The 13,892-nt window shown below is 35.4% G+C and overlaps 1 protein-coding gene across 4 annotated transcripts in view; it reads left to right on the forward strand.

Moving 5' to 3' along the window:
- The window catches only part of CNTN6 (contactin 6), a 143,017-nt gene that overhangs the window by 114,026 nt on the left and 15,099 nt on the right, over nt 1-13,892 (forward strand). For all 4 annotated transcript variants that reach the window (XM_033863719.2, XM_033863722.2, XM_033863720.2 and 1 more), the window contains 5 exons: nt 3,307-3,482; nt 3,853-3,970; nt 4,611-4,769; nt 4,891-5,040; nt 7,836-7,906. In XM_033863719.2, the coding sequence (XP_033719610.1) occupies nt 3,307-3,482; nt 3,853-3,970; nt 4,611-4,769; nt 4,891-5,040; nt 7,836-7,906 (674 nt within the window). The remainder of the gene's footprint in view (nt 1-3,306; nt 3,483-3,852; nt 3,971-4,610; nt 4,770-4,890; nt 5,041-7,835; nt 7,907-13,892) is intronic.

A 13,892-nucleotide genomic window follows, 5' to 3' on the forward strand; every position in this document is an offset into this window, starting at 1 on the left:
CTGGAGCCTGTGCTCCGCAACGGGAGAGGCCACAACAGGGAGAGGCCAGCGTACCGCAAAAAAAAAAAAAAAAAAGATACAGCAGTAGAATGCATAAACAGGCGTTTTGGATTACACACAAACCATTAAGCCACTTTTAGTTTCTCGTGAAACCTCCACAAGTTACAGGATATGTCCGAAGAATGTAACAGTTCCATTGTTTAAATTTACATCTCAATTCAGACTTAAACAGAATGGATTTGTATGAAGAGATAAATCTTTCTAGAAAAGACTGTTCCTTGAGAATCATCAGCTCTAGATGATCTAAGATTCACATTTCAAAATAATTTATCAGAAATTTATTCCAATGTTGTCACAGCCTATAAAATACTCTCAATGGTTCCATAACAATTGCATCAACAGAAAGATCTTTGCAAAAATAAAAAAATATCAAAAAGCATCTGCGATTTTACATTTGCCACGTGCAACCGATGTCAATCACTTAAAAATAAAATTGCTAAAACATAAATTCTGATGACCTAATAAATTTATAGAAAAGTGAGAAAAATCTTATGATCAATCAAGATATAACTTTAATAAAGTATTATTTAATGTATATATAAAATTGAATCAAAAATATATTTTTGCAATTTGTATGTTTATGTTGTTACTCATGTATCATTATTACCCTGTTACATTTTGTAGGTAATATATTTTTATTATTATTATTATTATTTTTTTTTTTTTTTTGGTCCCCTGCATCGGCAGACAGACTCTCAACCACTGTGCCACCAGGGAAGTCCCGGTAATATATTATTTTTAAAGCAAAGTAATTTCAAAGAAAAACACCCCGCATTTTTGTTTCATACTGTGACCCAAAAACTATGTAGCTGGTCCTAAAAACATCTAAAGCTTACATTCTGACTACCACCAACACCAAGCTTCATATTCTCCATGTTCCACTCCTGTTTTACTCTCCAACACTTCTTTCCAGCTAAATGGCTGCCTTGCCTCAACAAACCATTCTTCTTCTTTGCACAGATTCTTTGTAAATGCTCTTGCCTGCATAGTGAATAAAGTTACTTCTCCCTGCCTATTATGTTTACTTAGCTAACTCCTATTTGCCTTTTACTGTCAGCTAAAGCAACCCTTTCCCAATAACCTGATCCCTCAGGATTCACTATTTTAATAGAATCATTTATTTCTAATACATGGCATTTATCACATTTGTAACTATGTATTTCTGAGTATGATTTGATTAACGTCAGCCTCTCATTTTATTCTTAAATCTCTGTGAAGGCAAGCACCACATCATTTTTATTTGGTGCTTTTTTTTTTTCCTTCTCCTTCCATTGTATTTCCGATACTTAGCAGACAGCTGGAATTTGGTAGTTGCTCAATAAATATTAGTTAATGAATGAATGAACTAGTGAGAACATGTAAACATTATAATGAATTATAAATGCTTCTTATTCATGAAGTTTTAGTCATAATTACTATACTACTGACAAACTGTATATAGGGGATGATTTGTCTAATGTTGCCACTTTGTAGTGCCATAAATGGAAGGAGAGGCTTTCATTTTTAATGTTTGAAAATTATTTTAACTGCATGATCCAAAACTTTAAATCACAGCAATTTTGCTCTACCAGCACAACCAGTTAGCCAACTCATCCTCCCATAAGTGTAAATAAGATATTAGCGATATATTTTTTTCAAGGATACTACAAGAAGGAAAGTATTCTCTAGTCTTAAAATGTGTTATTGAAACCCTGGTTAGTATTTATTCTTTCTTTGTGGGAGACGTCTGAAGGCAGCTTGGAATTAAGAATGGACTTAGTCCACAAAATCATTCTTTAAACTTTTCCCCAGAAATAATTAGAATAAAAAGTACACGTGTCTAATATAATAAGGTAAAGAGTATCTTTAAAATATGAAAATATGAAGACACAGATACAATCTGATGTAGATTTAGATTTTCTTCATTATATTCAGAAATAAAATATGTGCTTTTATTTTTCCATGACTCTTTTATCAATATGTACCTTAAGGCCCAAGATTACTTCCTATTTGTTTATTAAGGAAACAATCACAAATTTTAAAATGTTGGAATAATACTTAAACATTCTATTGATAAAATACAGTGGCACACTCATCCATATGAACATATAAATTCAACCTCAATGCTACTTTGATTTCTTGAGCAGCACAAAGAAGCCAGAAGGAAAGTAAAGCTTTTAGCCTATATCCTAGAGGGTAAAACTTTATCTTATGAGTGATCTTTAGAGAAAGAGATTTTCCAGGGTCCTCATTTCGTTTTGAAACTTCTTTATGGATGATACTTGCTTTCACTATAATTTGCCAAAATCCCTAATTCTTAAATGTAAATCCCTTAAAACATACTTTATTTTGCTAAGATAGTGCATATCTAAATCCAAATGTATGTCCAGGGTTTTTTTTGTGTGTGTGCTTACTGAGTTGCCATCTTGGTCAATTCTTAGTCCTCTAAAATCAAAACTATGTATTTTGTTATAAAAAATGTAGTCAAAAATGATATCACTATGAGTCTCTTTTAACCACAGAAATATAGGACTCACAAGTCCAGCTGGAACACTGTTTGGAATTATCCTTTGAAATGGGTCAATGACATGATATGACTTGTAGAGCAAGGGCTGATATTGTGACTCATATTTCTAGAGAGAAATTTTTTTATGATGGATGTGTAATTCTAAAATTGTAAAATCTCGATGAAAAAAGTTACCTCTTTCCTATTCGTGCTGCACTTTTATCTAAAATAGAAAGTTTTTATCACTGCTATGTCAGAAATAGAATAAATATGTTGTATTCACATTTTCAAATATAAGCTTATGATTATAAATCTTGATATAATATAAAGTAGTTATGATCTTAGGGATGCAATTTGTCTCATAGTACATGAAATTAACATAGAATATTTACAGCTGTAACCATTGTGTGGATTGTAATATTGTGGCTGGAATTTCAGAATAAAATAATAATAAAAATGGTGTGGTGCATTCTCTACGTAGGGACTGCTGCCTTTTGAGGTCCACAGTTTTCTATGAGCTACTTATTTTTATATTAAGTATAAATGAAAGTATGTCTTGAATTTTCTTACAAGTAATAGGCTATGTTGATTAATGCAAAAATATTTGAAAAGTGGGAATATAATTTTTCATATTGTATAGTAGAGCTTCATGTTGTATTTATATAATTTCAAACAATGGCAAAACCATTCAAAATATATATTTTATAGCCATATGCTAGCATTTGATAAGCTTTTATAATAATAATATTTTTTCTCAACAGAGAGGACTGTTATTACCGTGCCACCTTCCAAAATGGATGTTACAGTTGGCGAGAGTATAGTCCTACCCTGCCAGGTGTCCCATGACTCCTCCATTGAAGTTGTATTTCTATGGTCTTTCAATGGAGATGTCATAGACTTAAAAAAAGGAGTGGCTCATTTTGAGAGGATTGGAGGAGTAAGTTGCTGAAATTTTTAAGTGCTTAATAAAATGAATCAAGTCTTTTACATGAATCAACATCTTTCATAATTATTCTCCCCATATTGATTTGCATGGATAGTCACTGTCTGTTTATGAAGTTGCATTTGTTTTTGTTTTGTGTTATTTTGTTTTATGTCTTTCACAGAAATGCTTGTGTTCTGGATGCAATTATAATAAAGTGGATAATAAAAAGGATCAAATATGAGAAACTATAATGATACTAGTATATCTCCTAATTTCAGAGCTGCCTTATATTTAGTATTTATCCAGCTGTAAAAAAAAAAAAAAAAAAGGGACCTGCTGGGTATGATTATGTTTTTATACCTTTTTCCGTATCTATCTGCAGGAATCTGTTGGGGATTTGATGATAAGGAATATTCAGTTAAATCATTCAGGAAAATATCTATGCACAGTAAAAACAACTCTCGAAAGTTTATCTGCTGAAGCTGATATTATTGTGAGGGGTAAGCATAAATGGTGAAAATGAATGAGTACACAGTTTATTCACAATCAAAAATGTTAATATGTATTGATACTTGGTAGATCTTTGAGTAACCACATTATGATAAAAAAGTGAGATAAATAGTACAGATTTTTTTATTTTTTAAACTCTAAGACTCCAGGGTACAGGTATAGATATGGATATTGAAATGAGTGGGTTTTGTCTCTTTATAAGGAATGGTCAGACTTAGCAAGCAGTGTCGGTCCCTAAAATTTAGACATGCTTTCTATTCATAATAAACCATTCTTGTCAGAGCAGGGTCAAAGTCACATGTTCCTGAAGGTCTCCATATCAGATGCATTTATTTGAGTTAGCTTTCAAGAGAGAATGGACAAGAACGGTTCTCAATTTTTGAGGTTAACTCCCTATCGGATGATATTCAACCACCCCATGACTGGCATTTTCTAATCTTCAAGGGAAGAATTTCTAAATTAATCTCTCACCATGTAAGTTGAATTAATAGGGACTTATCTCAAATAATGTGCTAAAATACATTATGTTCAATATTTTATTTTCTAAGCATAACAGATTAGACTATCCCTGTCCCAAATCCATGAATTTAATAATTTCTAATATATTCATCATAAAACATATTTTTCAAGGTCCCCCAGGTCCCCCAGAAGATGTAAGAGTGGAACACATTTCCAGTACTACTTCTCAACTAAGCTGGAGACCAGGCTCAGATAATAACAGTCCCATTCAAATATTTAGTATTCAGGCTCGGACACCATTTTCTGTGGGTTGGCAGGCTGTTTCTACAGGTAAGTGACACAAGTAGTTTTGAATAATTTTCTAAAACAGATGGTGTGTTTGTTTAATTGAATAACTGATTGTTTTTAACTAGTGCCAATTTAGGGGCCTGAAGCATCCCCTTCTTTTCAGTTCCAGAAATTCTCAATGGTAAGACATACAATGCAACAGTGGTTGGTTTGAGTCCTTGGGTGGAATATGAGTTTCGTGTTGTTGCCGGGAATAGCATTGGGATTGGAGAACCAAGTAAACCATCAGAAGTGTTAAGAACCAAAGCATCAGGTAAGAAATCAATGTCTTCTAAAGATGTGGAAGACCTTTTAAAGTATAGTTCCTAAAGAAAATAAGTGAGAAGGGTAGTATTTTTGGTCCAAAATCAGAGGCAGTAAATCAGTGGCTCTTATTTTCCATTTGTATGTGCACAGAGCAAGGTGTATTTTCTCCCAAAAAGTGAATTCAAAAAGAGATGATTATAGTTAAGCAGGCATGTCAAAAATTAGAATTTTTCAAAAGCTGTCCTCTCATCTCATCTATTTTCTAGCAAAAATCCATTCAAGAATCTGTAGATTTGTAAATGCAAATGAGTTACTGCTTGTTTCATTAAATGTTGTAGCCAAGAATTAACTGAGACTCTGATGGTGCAGCCAGCCACACATTTCCATCTATTTCTCAACTCTGACTTAGCTGCAGCTTCATTGAGCGATAGTATAAATTTTTCCACAGGCAAATGAGGTAAATTTTAAACTCATTTAACAGAAGTGATAATTGAGCATCAACTGGTTCACTGAACAGCAGAATACAAGTGGAACCTGTCTCAGAAATCACACCTTCTTAAGCTCTTTTCAATGGATCCTTTGTTCCACTCTTAAACTTTCACATCCAAGGTGACATTTGATCTGCGCAATGCATGTAGCCAACAAAGTTCACATTCTTATCCAGTCACCTATGGAGGATCACTGATGCTGCTGGCTTAGTTTAACAAGAACTATTTCAACGGTGTGTGCAACTGTCAGATGTCAATAAATCATTTTTTTTAAACTAAAGGTAATGCTAATCATTTTATTATAGGATTATGGCTGGAAAACAGCATATTTGGTAGTGATATCTTAAATAATTCTAAAAATTTAGAGCTGAGAGGAGGGTCCTCACTTTGATAAGAGGAAGAAAAGGAAGACCAGGATGTTAGCTGATTGTTTTGGACAAAGTCAGGATTTGAACCCAGACATCCAGACTTAGGCACCAGCATTCACCATTAACAGTGGGCCTTAACCTAAATGGGATAAAGACTGACATAAGGAAATGTCTAAATATAGAAATTCCCAGGCCCTACCACAGACCAACTGGATAAGAATCTAGAAGCGTGGTCCATGACTCTGGATATTAGCTTCAATTTCAGATTGTTTGTTTACAGCTGATTTATATTATGATAGTTTTGGGCAGGGTTGATGTTAACTAAAGTTTTTACAGTAAAGTTTTTATGTCACCTTCTGTTAACCATGGACGCTCTCATTTCAGTAGCATAATGAGACTTGGTATTCATAATGATTTCCCTGAGGCTCCAAATCATACTGAAGTGAGAGGTTGTGAGGTTTTGTTTGTTTGTTTGTTTGCTGCTATCATCAAAGACAGTTCTTCTCAATATGGCTTTAGGATGCATATGGCTCATTTGAAAACTGAAGAAAAGAGGGAGCTTTATTACCCAGAATATTGGAAATTTTTGCAAAGAGTTAAAGTATAATTTAAAATAATTTCCTTACGTATCTAAACTATTCAATTGTCCTGAAATATGTTACTGTAAACTGTCAAGTATGAGAAACCCTGCAACTGTAGAAGCTATTCCAATTCATGCTGCTTTTGGCCAAAGGCATTGGAAGGCTTAGAAGACAGGGTATAGGTTCAAGGCAATCCTTTAAATAAATTATGAAGATCAAAGCAGACAAAGTTAGGGTCAATCTGAATATGGAAGTAGATAACGTCTGGTGTTATTACTTAAAAGAACAATGAGATTATTATATCACTGAATCATTTATAGAGTTAAATATGTATGAAATGGGAATAAATAAAATAAGTAGTCTAGATTTATCTGAATGGTATAAATGGTGGGAGAAAATCTTGGAATGAGTAATTAAACATTACATATTTTAATTCAAAAATGATCGATATAGATAATTTTATCTATATATAAAGTATACCCTGCAGATTTACCCATTATCACAGATTTAGCATACTTTTGCTATTATTGCAGGGAAAAGAATACTTTTTAACACTTCAACATGTATAAAGTTTCATTCTGATTATATACTATGATACTCTACTCATGCTCACAATTGCCATCGATTTTACAATTTGCCTTGAACTATTTACGTTTCATTACACTAGTCCTCACAAGGGTATAGTTGAAGGACATATTTTTGCCTAATTTGTAAAAATGATCAGTGTCTGGAATGTTCTACCACTGAGACTTAGGGTCCTAGAGTTAAACCCAGGGAATCCTCTCAATCACATCCTTGATCAGAGAACATTTTACTTTGATTGTGAAAAATTAGAGGAAAAGTCCTGTTCTGTACTGAGAGATTTGAGATTCAAACAAAGAGATATAAAACAAGAATTTTAAAAATTTATATATCTTTAAAGATTCATTTTTAAATGTTAAAATATCCTGATGGCTAGCAAAAAGAAAAATTATTTTAGTTTATTTATTGAAAAAAAATTAATTGACTGCCTAAGTAACTTGTTCACAGCACAACTGTATAATTAGGCACTAAATCAGCAATGTCGCAGTTACCATGGAACATCATTTTGCCAATTAGCAGACGATGCATAATAATGTCAAATATACGATGTTAGTCGATTTTTAATTAATTTTGGAGCCAGGGTGCTCTTGTATCAAACACAACTGTGTCCTCTCTCCTAGAAATTTGGATATGTGTAAACATAATTTATGTTCATTAAAAATGCAAGACTCTCTCATAATGTGTCTGCGTGAGATCTTGAAAGGTGAAATCCAAAAACAAAATTCTTCCCAATGAAGAGGTACTTTAGTAATTGCCATCCTATGTTTCTCTTGGTTGCTTTAGTCCCTGTCATGGCACCAACAAACATCAATGGAGGTGGAGGAAGTCGGTCTGAACTCGTTATTACGTGGGAGGTAATTTTCTATCCAACTGAGTTACTTTGAAGGAAAAAGATTTAGCTGGCAAAGAGGAATATTGAAAAACAAAAAAGAAGATTTATTTGATCACTATTGAGTATATAAAAATACGTGGTATGAGAGACTCCTGATGATGCATTATTTAAAAGAGGTATTGGAAACTTTTTGTATTTCTACTAAAGTTAAGAGAGTGTGACTAACTCAACACTATTTGCTTCCAAATATAAGAAACAGAAGTTCAATGTCTATTGAAGGAGGGTCAGTAGCATTTTTGTTATTAGTTAATGAACTAGAAATTATTTATTTATTACCTCTAGAACTATTCATGAGTAAGACTCAGCAGAGCACAGGTAGAAAATAATTTCCCTATCATTGTTCCTTAAATCCTTCCTTTGTTCTACCCTGCATCTAGGTGAAAGCTTAGGCAGATGGGATAGCTTTTGTAGTCATTATTATTAAGTATCAACAGGTAGGTTCATTTTTATACTTAAAATTGTTTTCAACCTGGTTTATTATCATAAACTTTAGACTTTCAACCAATCTAAAGTTTTTCGTTTCTAGACACTCAGGCTTGCCTCAGCGGAGAAATGCTATAGTGTGAAAGGGAATGCATAGGCAGTTCTCCACCTTTTCTCCACTCTGCTATTCGATTTCTCCTTTCCCAAACTAGTTCCTCCAGAGTTGTAGTAAACTGGGATTGGGAGGAGAGGAAAAGGACAGAAAAAGTCCTGACTGCTGGTACATTTGTAATTTGACTTTGGTATACTCTAGGAATGGTAAATGACCAGACGTTGACATTTCATAGAGCAGTTTTTTTGTTTTGCTTTGTTTTTTGGTGGTTTTTGGTGGTGCGGCGAAGGGGGCAGCGTCCAAAGAAGTGCCCAAACTTTTGGTTGTCGTTCCTTGGTGCAAGCTGCCAGAAGGTCTCCTCAGTTCCTGGAATCTGGTGGCCCATGGCCAGACTGTTCTGATAGAGGTTATCTCTCTCCTCTAGACGCTCTTTGTGGATACAGCATCATAAGGTTGCAACCCTATGATGACAGAGCAACCGTAACGTTGCTCATGGATAGCTCCCTACATGGTTTTCACATTTGCCCTCAGCAAACATGCACCTTTGCTCTATGTTCCATGGAAGTGCAGTGTGTCCCCACTTAGCCTCTCTTCACTCTGCCACAATACACTGTCCAGCTCTCTCTCCCCTTTGGAAGTTTCTCAGGCATTTGTCAGTTAAAAGAAGCTGCATCCCCTAAATTACAGAGAATACATATCATGTGTTTCTTTCTGAAGCCTCTTCACTTGGTTAGGCAAGGGGTAAGAAGTAGCCCCTTTGCTTTCCCCTGGGTGGAGGGATAGGAATGCACAGCTTTTTCTACAACCGTCTCAAAAGAAATATCTTCCTACTAATCTCTCCCTAAACAAACCAACATTCCCTTTCTGTACATTTCTCTTGGGTTATAGGCTAAGTTTCGCCAGGTAGACTTATATATAAATGGTTTGATGTCTCTCTTTAGAATGCATGGCACTTCATACCTTTGTTATCAGCTTTGAGCCCCAGCTATAACTGATAAAAGAGCCTTGCCCTATTTCATTGGCCTGTGTACATGTTTCTGACACTGTGGCGATAATTTTCATAGCCAAAATATCCACTTCCATAGACATTTTAATATCACACTTAAGAACATGATGGCTATGGATGTTTTAGTTAAAAATCATGATGTCTGATATGTTAGAGGGGCTCTCATTGGGAGGCAGGGGTGGTTTCATCCCTCAGGAGATATTTACAATGTCTGAGGGCATGTCTGGTTGGTTACAACTAAGGCGAGAGGTTCATCTGGATAGAGGCTAGGATGCAGCTAAACATCCTACAATGCCCAGGACAGCGCCCCCACCCCCAATGAGAAGAAATTATCTGCCCCCAGATGTAAAGAGTGCTGAGGTTTAGAAACCCTGTTGCAGAATAATAGGAATTCATTGCATCTGTAAATGATTTTACAGTAGTATAAGACCTTCTAATATGGTCCATTTTATTCCTCACAAAATCTACAAACAATAAATGTTGGAGAGGGTGTGGAAAAAAGATAACCCTCTTGCACTGTTGGTGGGAATGTAAATTGATACAGCCACTATGGAGAACAGTATGGAGGTTCCTTAATAAAACTAAAAATAGAACTACCATGTGACCCAGCAATCCCACTACTGGGCATATACCCAAAGAAAACCATAATTCAAAAGACACATGCACCCCAATGTTCACTGCAGCACTATTTACAATAGCCAGGACATGGAAGCAACCTAAATGTCCATCAACTGAGGAATGGATAAAGAAGATGTGGTACATACATACAATGGAATATTACTCAGCCATAAAAAGGAACGAAATTGGGTCATTTGTAGAGACACGGATGGACCTGGAGACTATCATACAGAGTGAAGTAAGTCATAAAGAGAAAAATGAATATCGTATGTTAACGCATATATGTGGAATCTGAAAAAATTGCTATAGACGATCTTATTTACAAAGCAGAAATAGAGACACAGATGTAGACAACAAACGTATGGATACCAAGAGGGAAGGGGGGGCGGGATGAATTGGGAGATTGGGATTGACATATATACACTACTGATGCTGTGTATGAAATAGATAACTAATGAGAACCTACCGTATAGCACAGGAAACTCTACTCAATGCTCTGTGGTAACCTAAATGGGAAGGAAATCCCAAAAAGAGGGGATGTATGTATACATACAGCTGATTCACTTTGCTGTACAGTAGAAACTAACACAACATTGTAAAGCAACTATACTCCAATAAAAAATTTTTAAAAAGAAACAAACAAAATTCTATTACAGATAGAGAAAAAGTAGTATTATTAAACCCTCTTCATATGAGAGAACACTGAGACACAGAGATGTTTTCTAAAGGTTGTAAACAACAGAGCCAGGAACCAGGTGCAGCTACTATAAAAGTTGTCCTTTCTTCTGGACGTCTAGTTTCACATATGCATTATGGGCCTAGCACAGTGCCTGGTATGTGGTGCGACCTCCTGAAGTACCTGTTGGATGAATGGATGTGCACAGAGAGAGATGTGGCTCACTTGTGGAGCACTTACAGGATTTTCAGTGCTGTGCTGGACATTTCGTGTCATTTACTCCTCATGACAATGCTAGCTGGTGGCAATGCCACGTTCAGAAAAGAAAATAGGCTTAGAAATGCAATATAGGTGGGCAGATAAGCATCTGACTACAGGACTCTCCATGCTTTTTTACTTTGTCCTAAATTAGAATTCCAATGGTCCGTATGCAAAGTCATGGTTTAGAGAGGCCAAGAGTTTTCCTGTATGTGCCTTGAGTAGTAAGTTAATCAAGTTATTCTTGTTTACCAAACACGTTTGCCACAGAAACACTGACTCTCAAGTAGTCTAAAACAGGATTGGTTTTGTGGGATGGTGAGTAGGTTATTTAGGTTTCAATATTCTTTGAAGGCCATATAAGCATTTCATCACCTGCCTAACTTCACCCCTTGTTTTTTCTCCTCCATGGTCAGAAATTACTAAAGGTTGGTAAATCACAGCTTTTACTCAGTCTATACGTGAGGAGAATGGGAAATCCTATGTATACTATTCTTAAATAGAGATGATGTGAATTACCAAAAAAAAAAAATCTTTCCACGATTTATAATGTTCTTTTTAAAGCCAGGTTCCAGAGACCATCACCTACAGGCCAAATCTGGCCTGCTCCCCGTTTTCCTAAACAAATTCACCCACGACCCTACCCATTCTCTTATGTGTTATGTATCACTGCTTTCATGATGTTGCAAGAGACCCTAGATCCCTAAATGCTCAAAATATTTAAGCATCTGACCCTTTACAGAAAACTTTTTCTGACCTATATTTTTAAAAAATTAAGTTAAAATCATCCCCGCTGTGTATTTCTCCTTGGGATATCAGATATAAGGATACTAACAGAAACTATTACATAAATGGATGCAAGTTCCCATTTATCATTCACATTTGGCATAATGTACGTGCAGTTACTGAGCCAAATTCTTCTGGTGCCCAAACTTCTTTAAGGAATCAGTTATGTGTACTTAGAAGGAAATGCATACATTAATTTGAGCCACCAGAAGGCACATAGTAACACTTTCAATTCAGTGAACACTAACGAGTAGTGCAGTGGGGGTACAAAAATGAATTTCTTAAAAAAAAAAGTCTTTATGTTCAGAAACTGACAGGACAGTCTTAACTCAGCCTGAAATGAGGTCAGGAAAGGTACCATCAGAGCATATCTGAACTATGCTGTGAAAAAGAACTTGGGCATAAAGAGACTATTGCAGGCCAAAGTCACCGCACTGTGGATGAAGAAGTACCCATTGAGCTTTCAACACTAATCCAGGTCCAACCACTGTTCTAAACTCAGTCTAACTCCACCATTATGGTTTATAAGTACACTGTGGTATAATCGACCCGTGTTTTCTCCTGTGCCAAAGTAATGTGTATTTTGTGTATGGTTATTTGTTTTGGTTTGTTATCTTTCCACTAACCTAGACATGCTATCTAACTTTAGGGATGTAATAACTGCTAACCTTTTTTAAAGGTATCTTTACTCATATGTTATTTTAGTTTATACCCAAAATACCTGCAAGTTTGAGGTGCTTATGATAAATGTCTCATAAAAAATATGACTATAAAATTAGGCATATAGGATAAAAAACTGTAGAGTAAGAAATAAACACCCAAACTGCTCATTGATACACTTTTTACCTAGAGGGTCAGCCAGTAAAACTATTCAGCCTTGCAAGCTACATGGTCTCTTTCACAACTTCTCATCCCTGCCATTGTCATTCAAAAGCCACATATCATTATACAAATTAACATGTGTGACTGTGTTTCCAAAAACCTTTATTTTCAAAACCAGACTACAGGCCAGATTTGGTTCAAAGGCCGTAGTTTGCTGACTCTTGGTCTATACAAAAAATGTAGTTCTTACAGACACGGTGACGGAGAATTATACTGTTAATCTTTATCAGCTTTAAGAGATTTCATTACCAGAGGAATTTTTGAATTTCTGTATTCTGCTGAATACTTTCTCTGCTTAAAGGAGAAAACTCTCTTTCTGGCCACGTTAAATAGCTATATATATTTCTCCATCATTTGGCTCTCAGCCCATATGAAAGAATGAAAGGAAGGTCCTAAATAAGCCTTTTTTTCTCCTCTAAACTGAGCATGTTGGACTCAGATCTTTCTTGAGGGAACACCATGTGAAACATTCATTGCACTTCACTATCAAAAACAAAAGTCCTCCACTTTCTCTGATGAACTAATAAACATCTTGATTAAATCTAAGATCAGAGAAGCACCCAAAAGAAATCAAATTCTCTAGGAAGCAGCTTAAATTCTCATAAATCTCTTCCATACCACTCAAAGTTAACCATTTTAATTCTGATCTACCTGTGAAAGGAGTGTCAACACAAGGAAGCATTTTCTTTCCTAAGATTTCAGGACATGTATTTTTCTTCTGCTTTTCACAGTCCGTATTCCTTAGGTTGTTCCACATGGCAAGAATGTATGGCAAGAGAGCAGCTCAGGTCATCCTGGTTAATGGGGATGTATTTTAAAGCTACATGGGAAGTAATGAGGATGGGAAAAAGTCTCAGTAACCAAGCAGACAGGGCAAAAGACGAACCGGAACATCATTCATCACTGTTCTGAGAACCGTAGCCCTACCCTGCTGTCATGTGTTCTGGTAACCCAGCCGCAGTTCTAATAGTCCCTCCTGCTCCTCCTTCAGTTTTTCCTATTTACTTTACTTATAGTTTACTTATAGTTTATAGTTTTCTACTTGACTAACGGCTAAATTCTATCCCTTCTCTGTATAATTTACAGCTTAGATTTTCTCCTAGCTTCCACTGCCTCAGTGTCCCTGCTACTGTGTGTTTTCTACTTATTGCTTGCTCTAAGTTTATGTATTATTACCCCAACTCACC

The sequence above is a fragment of the Tursiops truncatus genome, chromosome 10 (assembly GCF_011762595.2).
Source record: "Tursiops truncatus isolate mTurTru1 chromosome 10, mTurTru1.mat.Y, whole genome shotgun sequence".
In the NCBI taxonomy this organism is placed as follows: Eukaryota; Metazoa; Chordata; class Mammalia; order Artiodactyla; family Delphinidae; genus Tursiops; species Tursiops truncatus.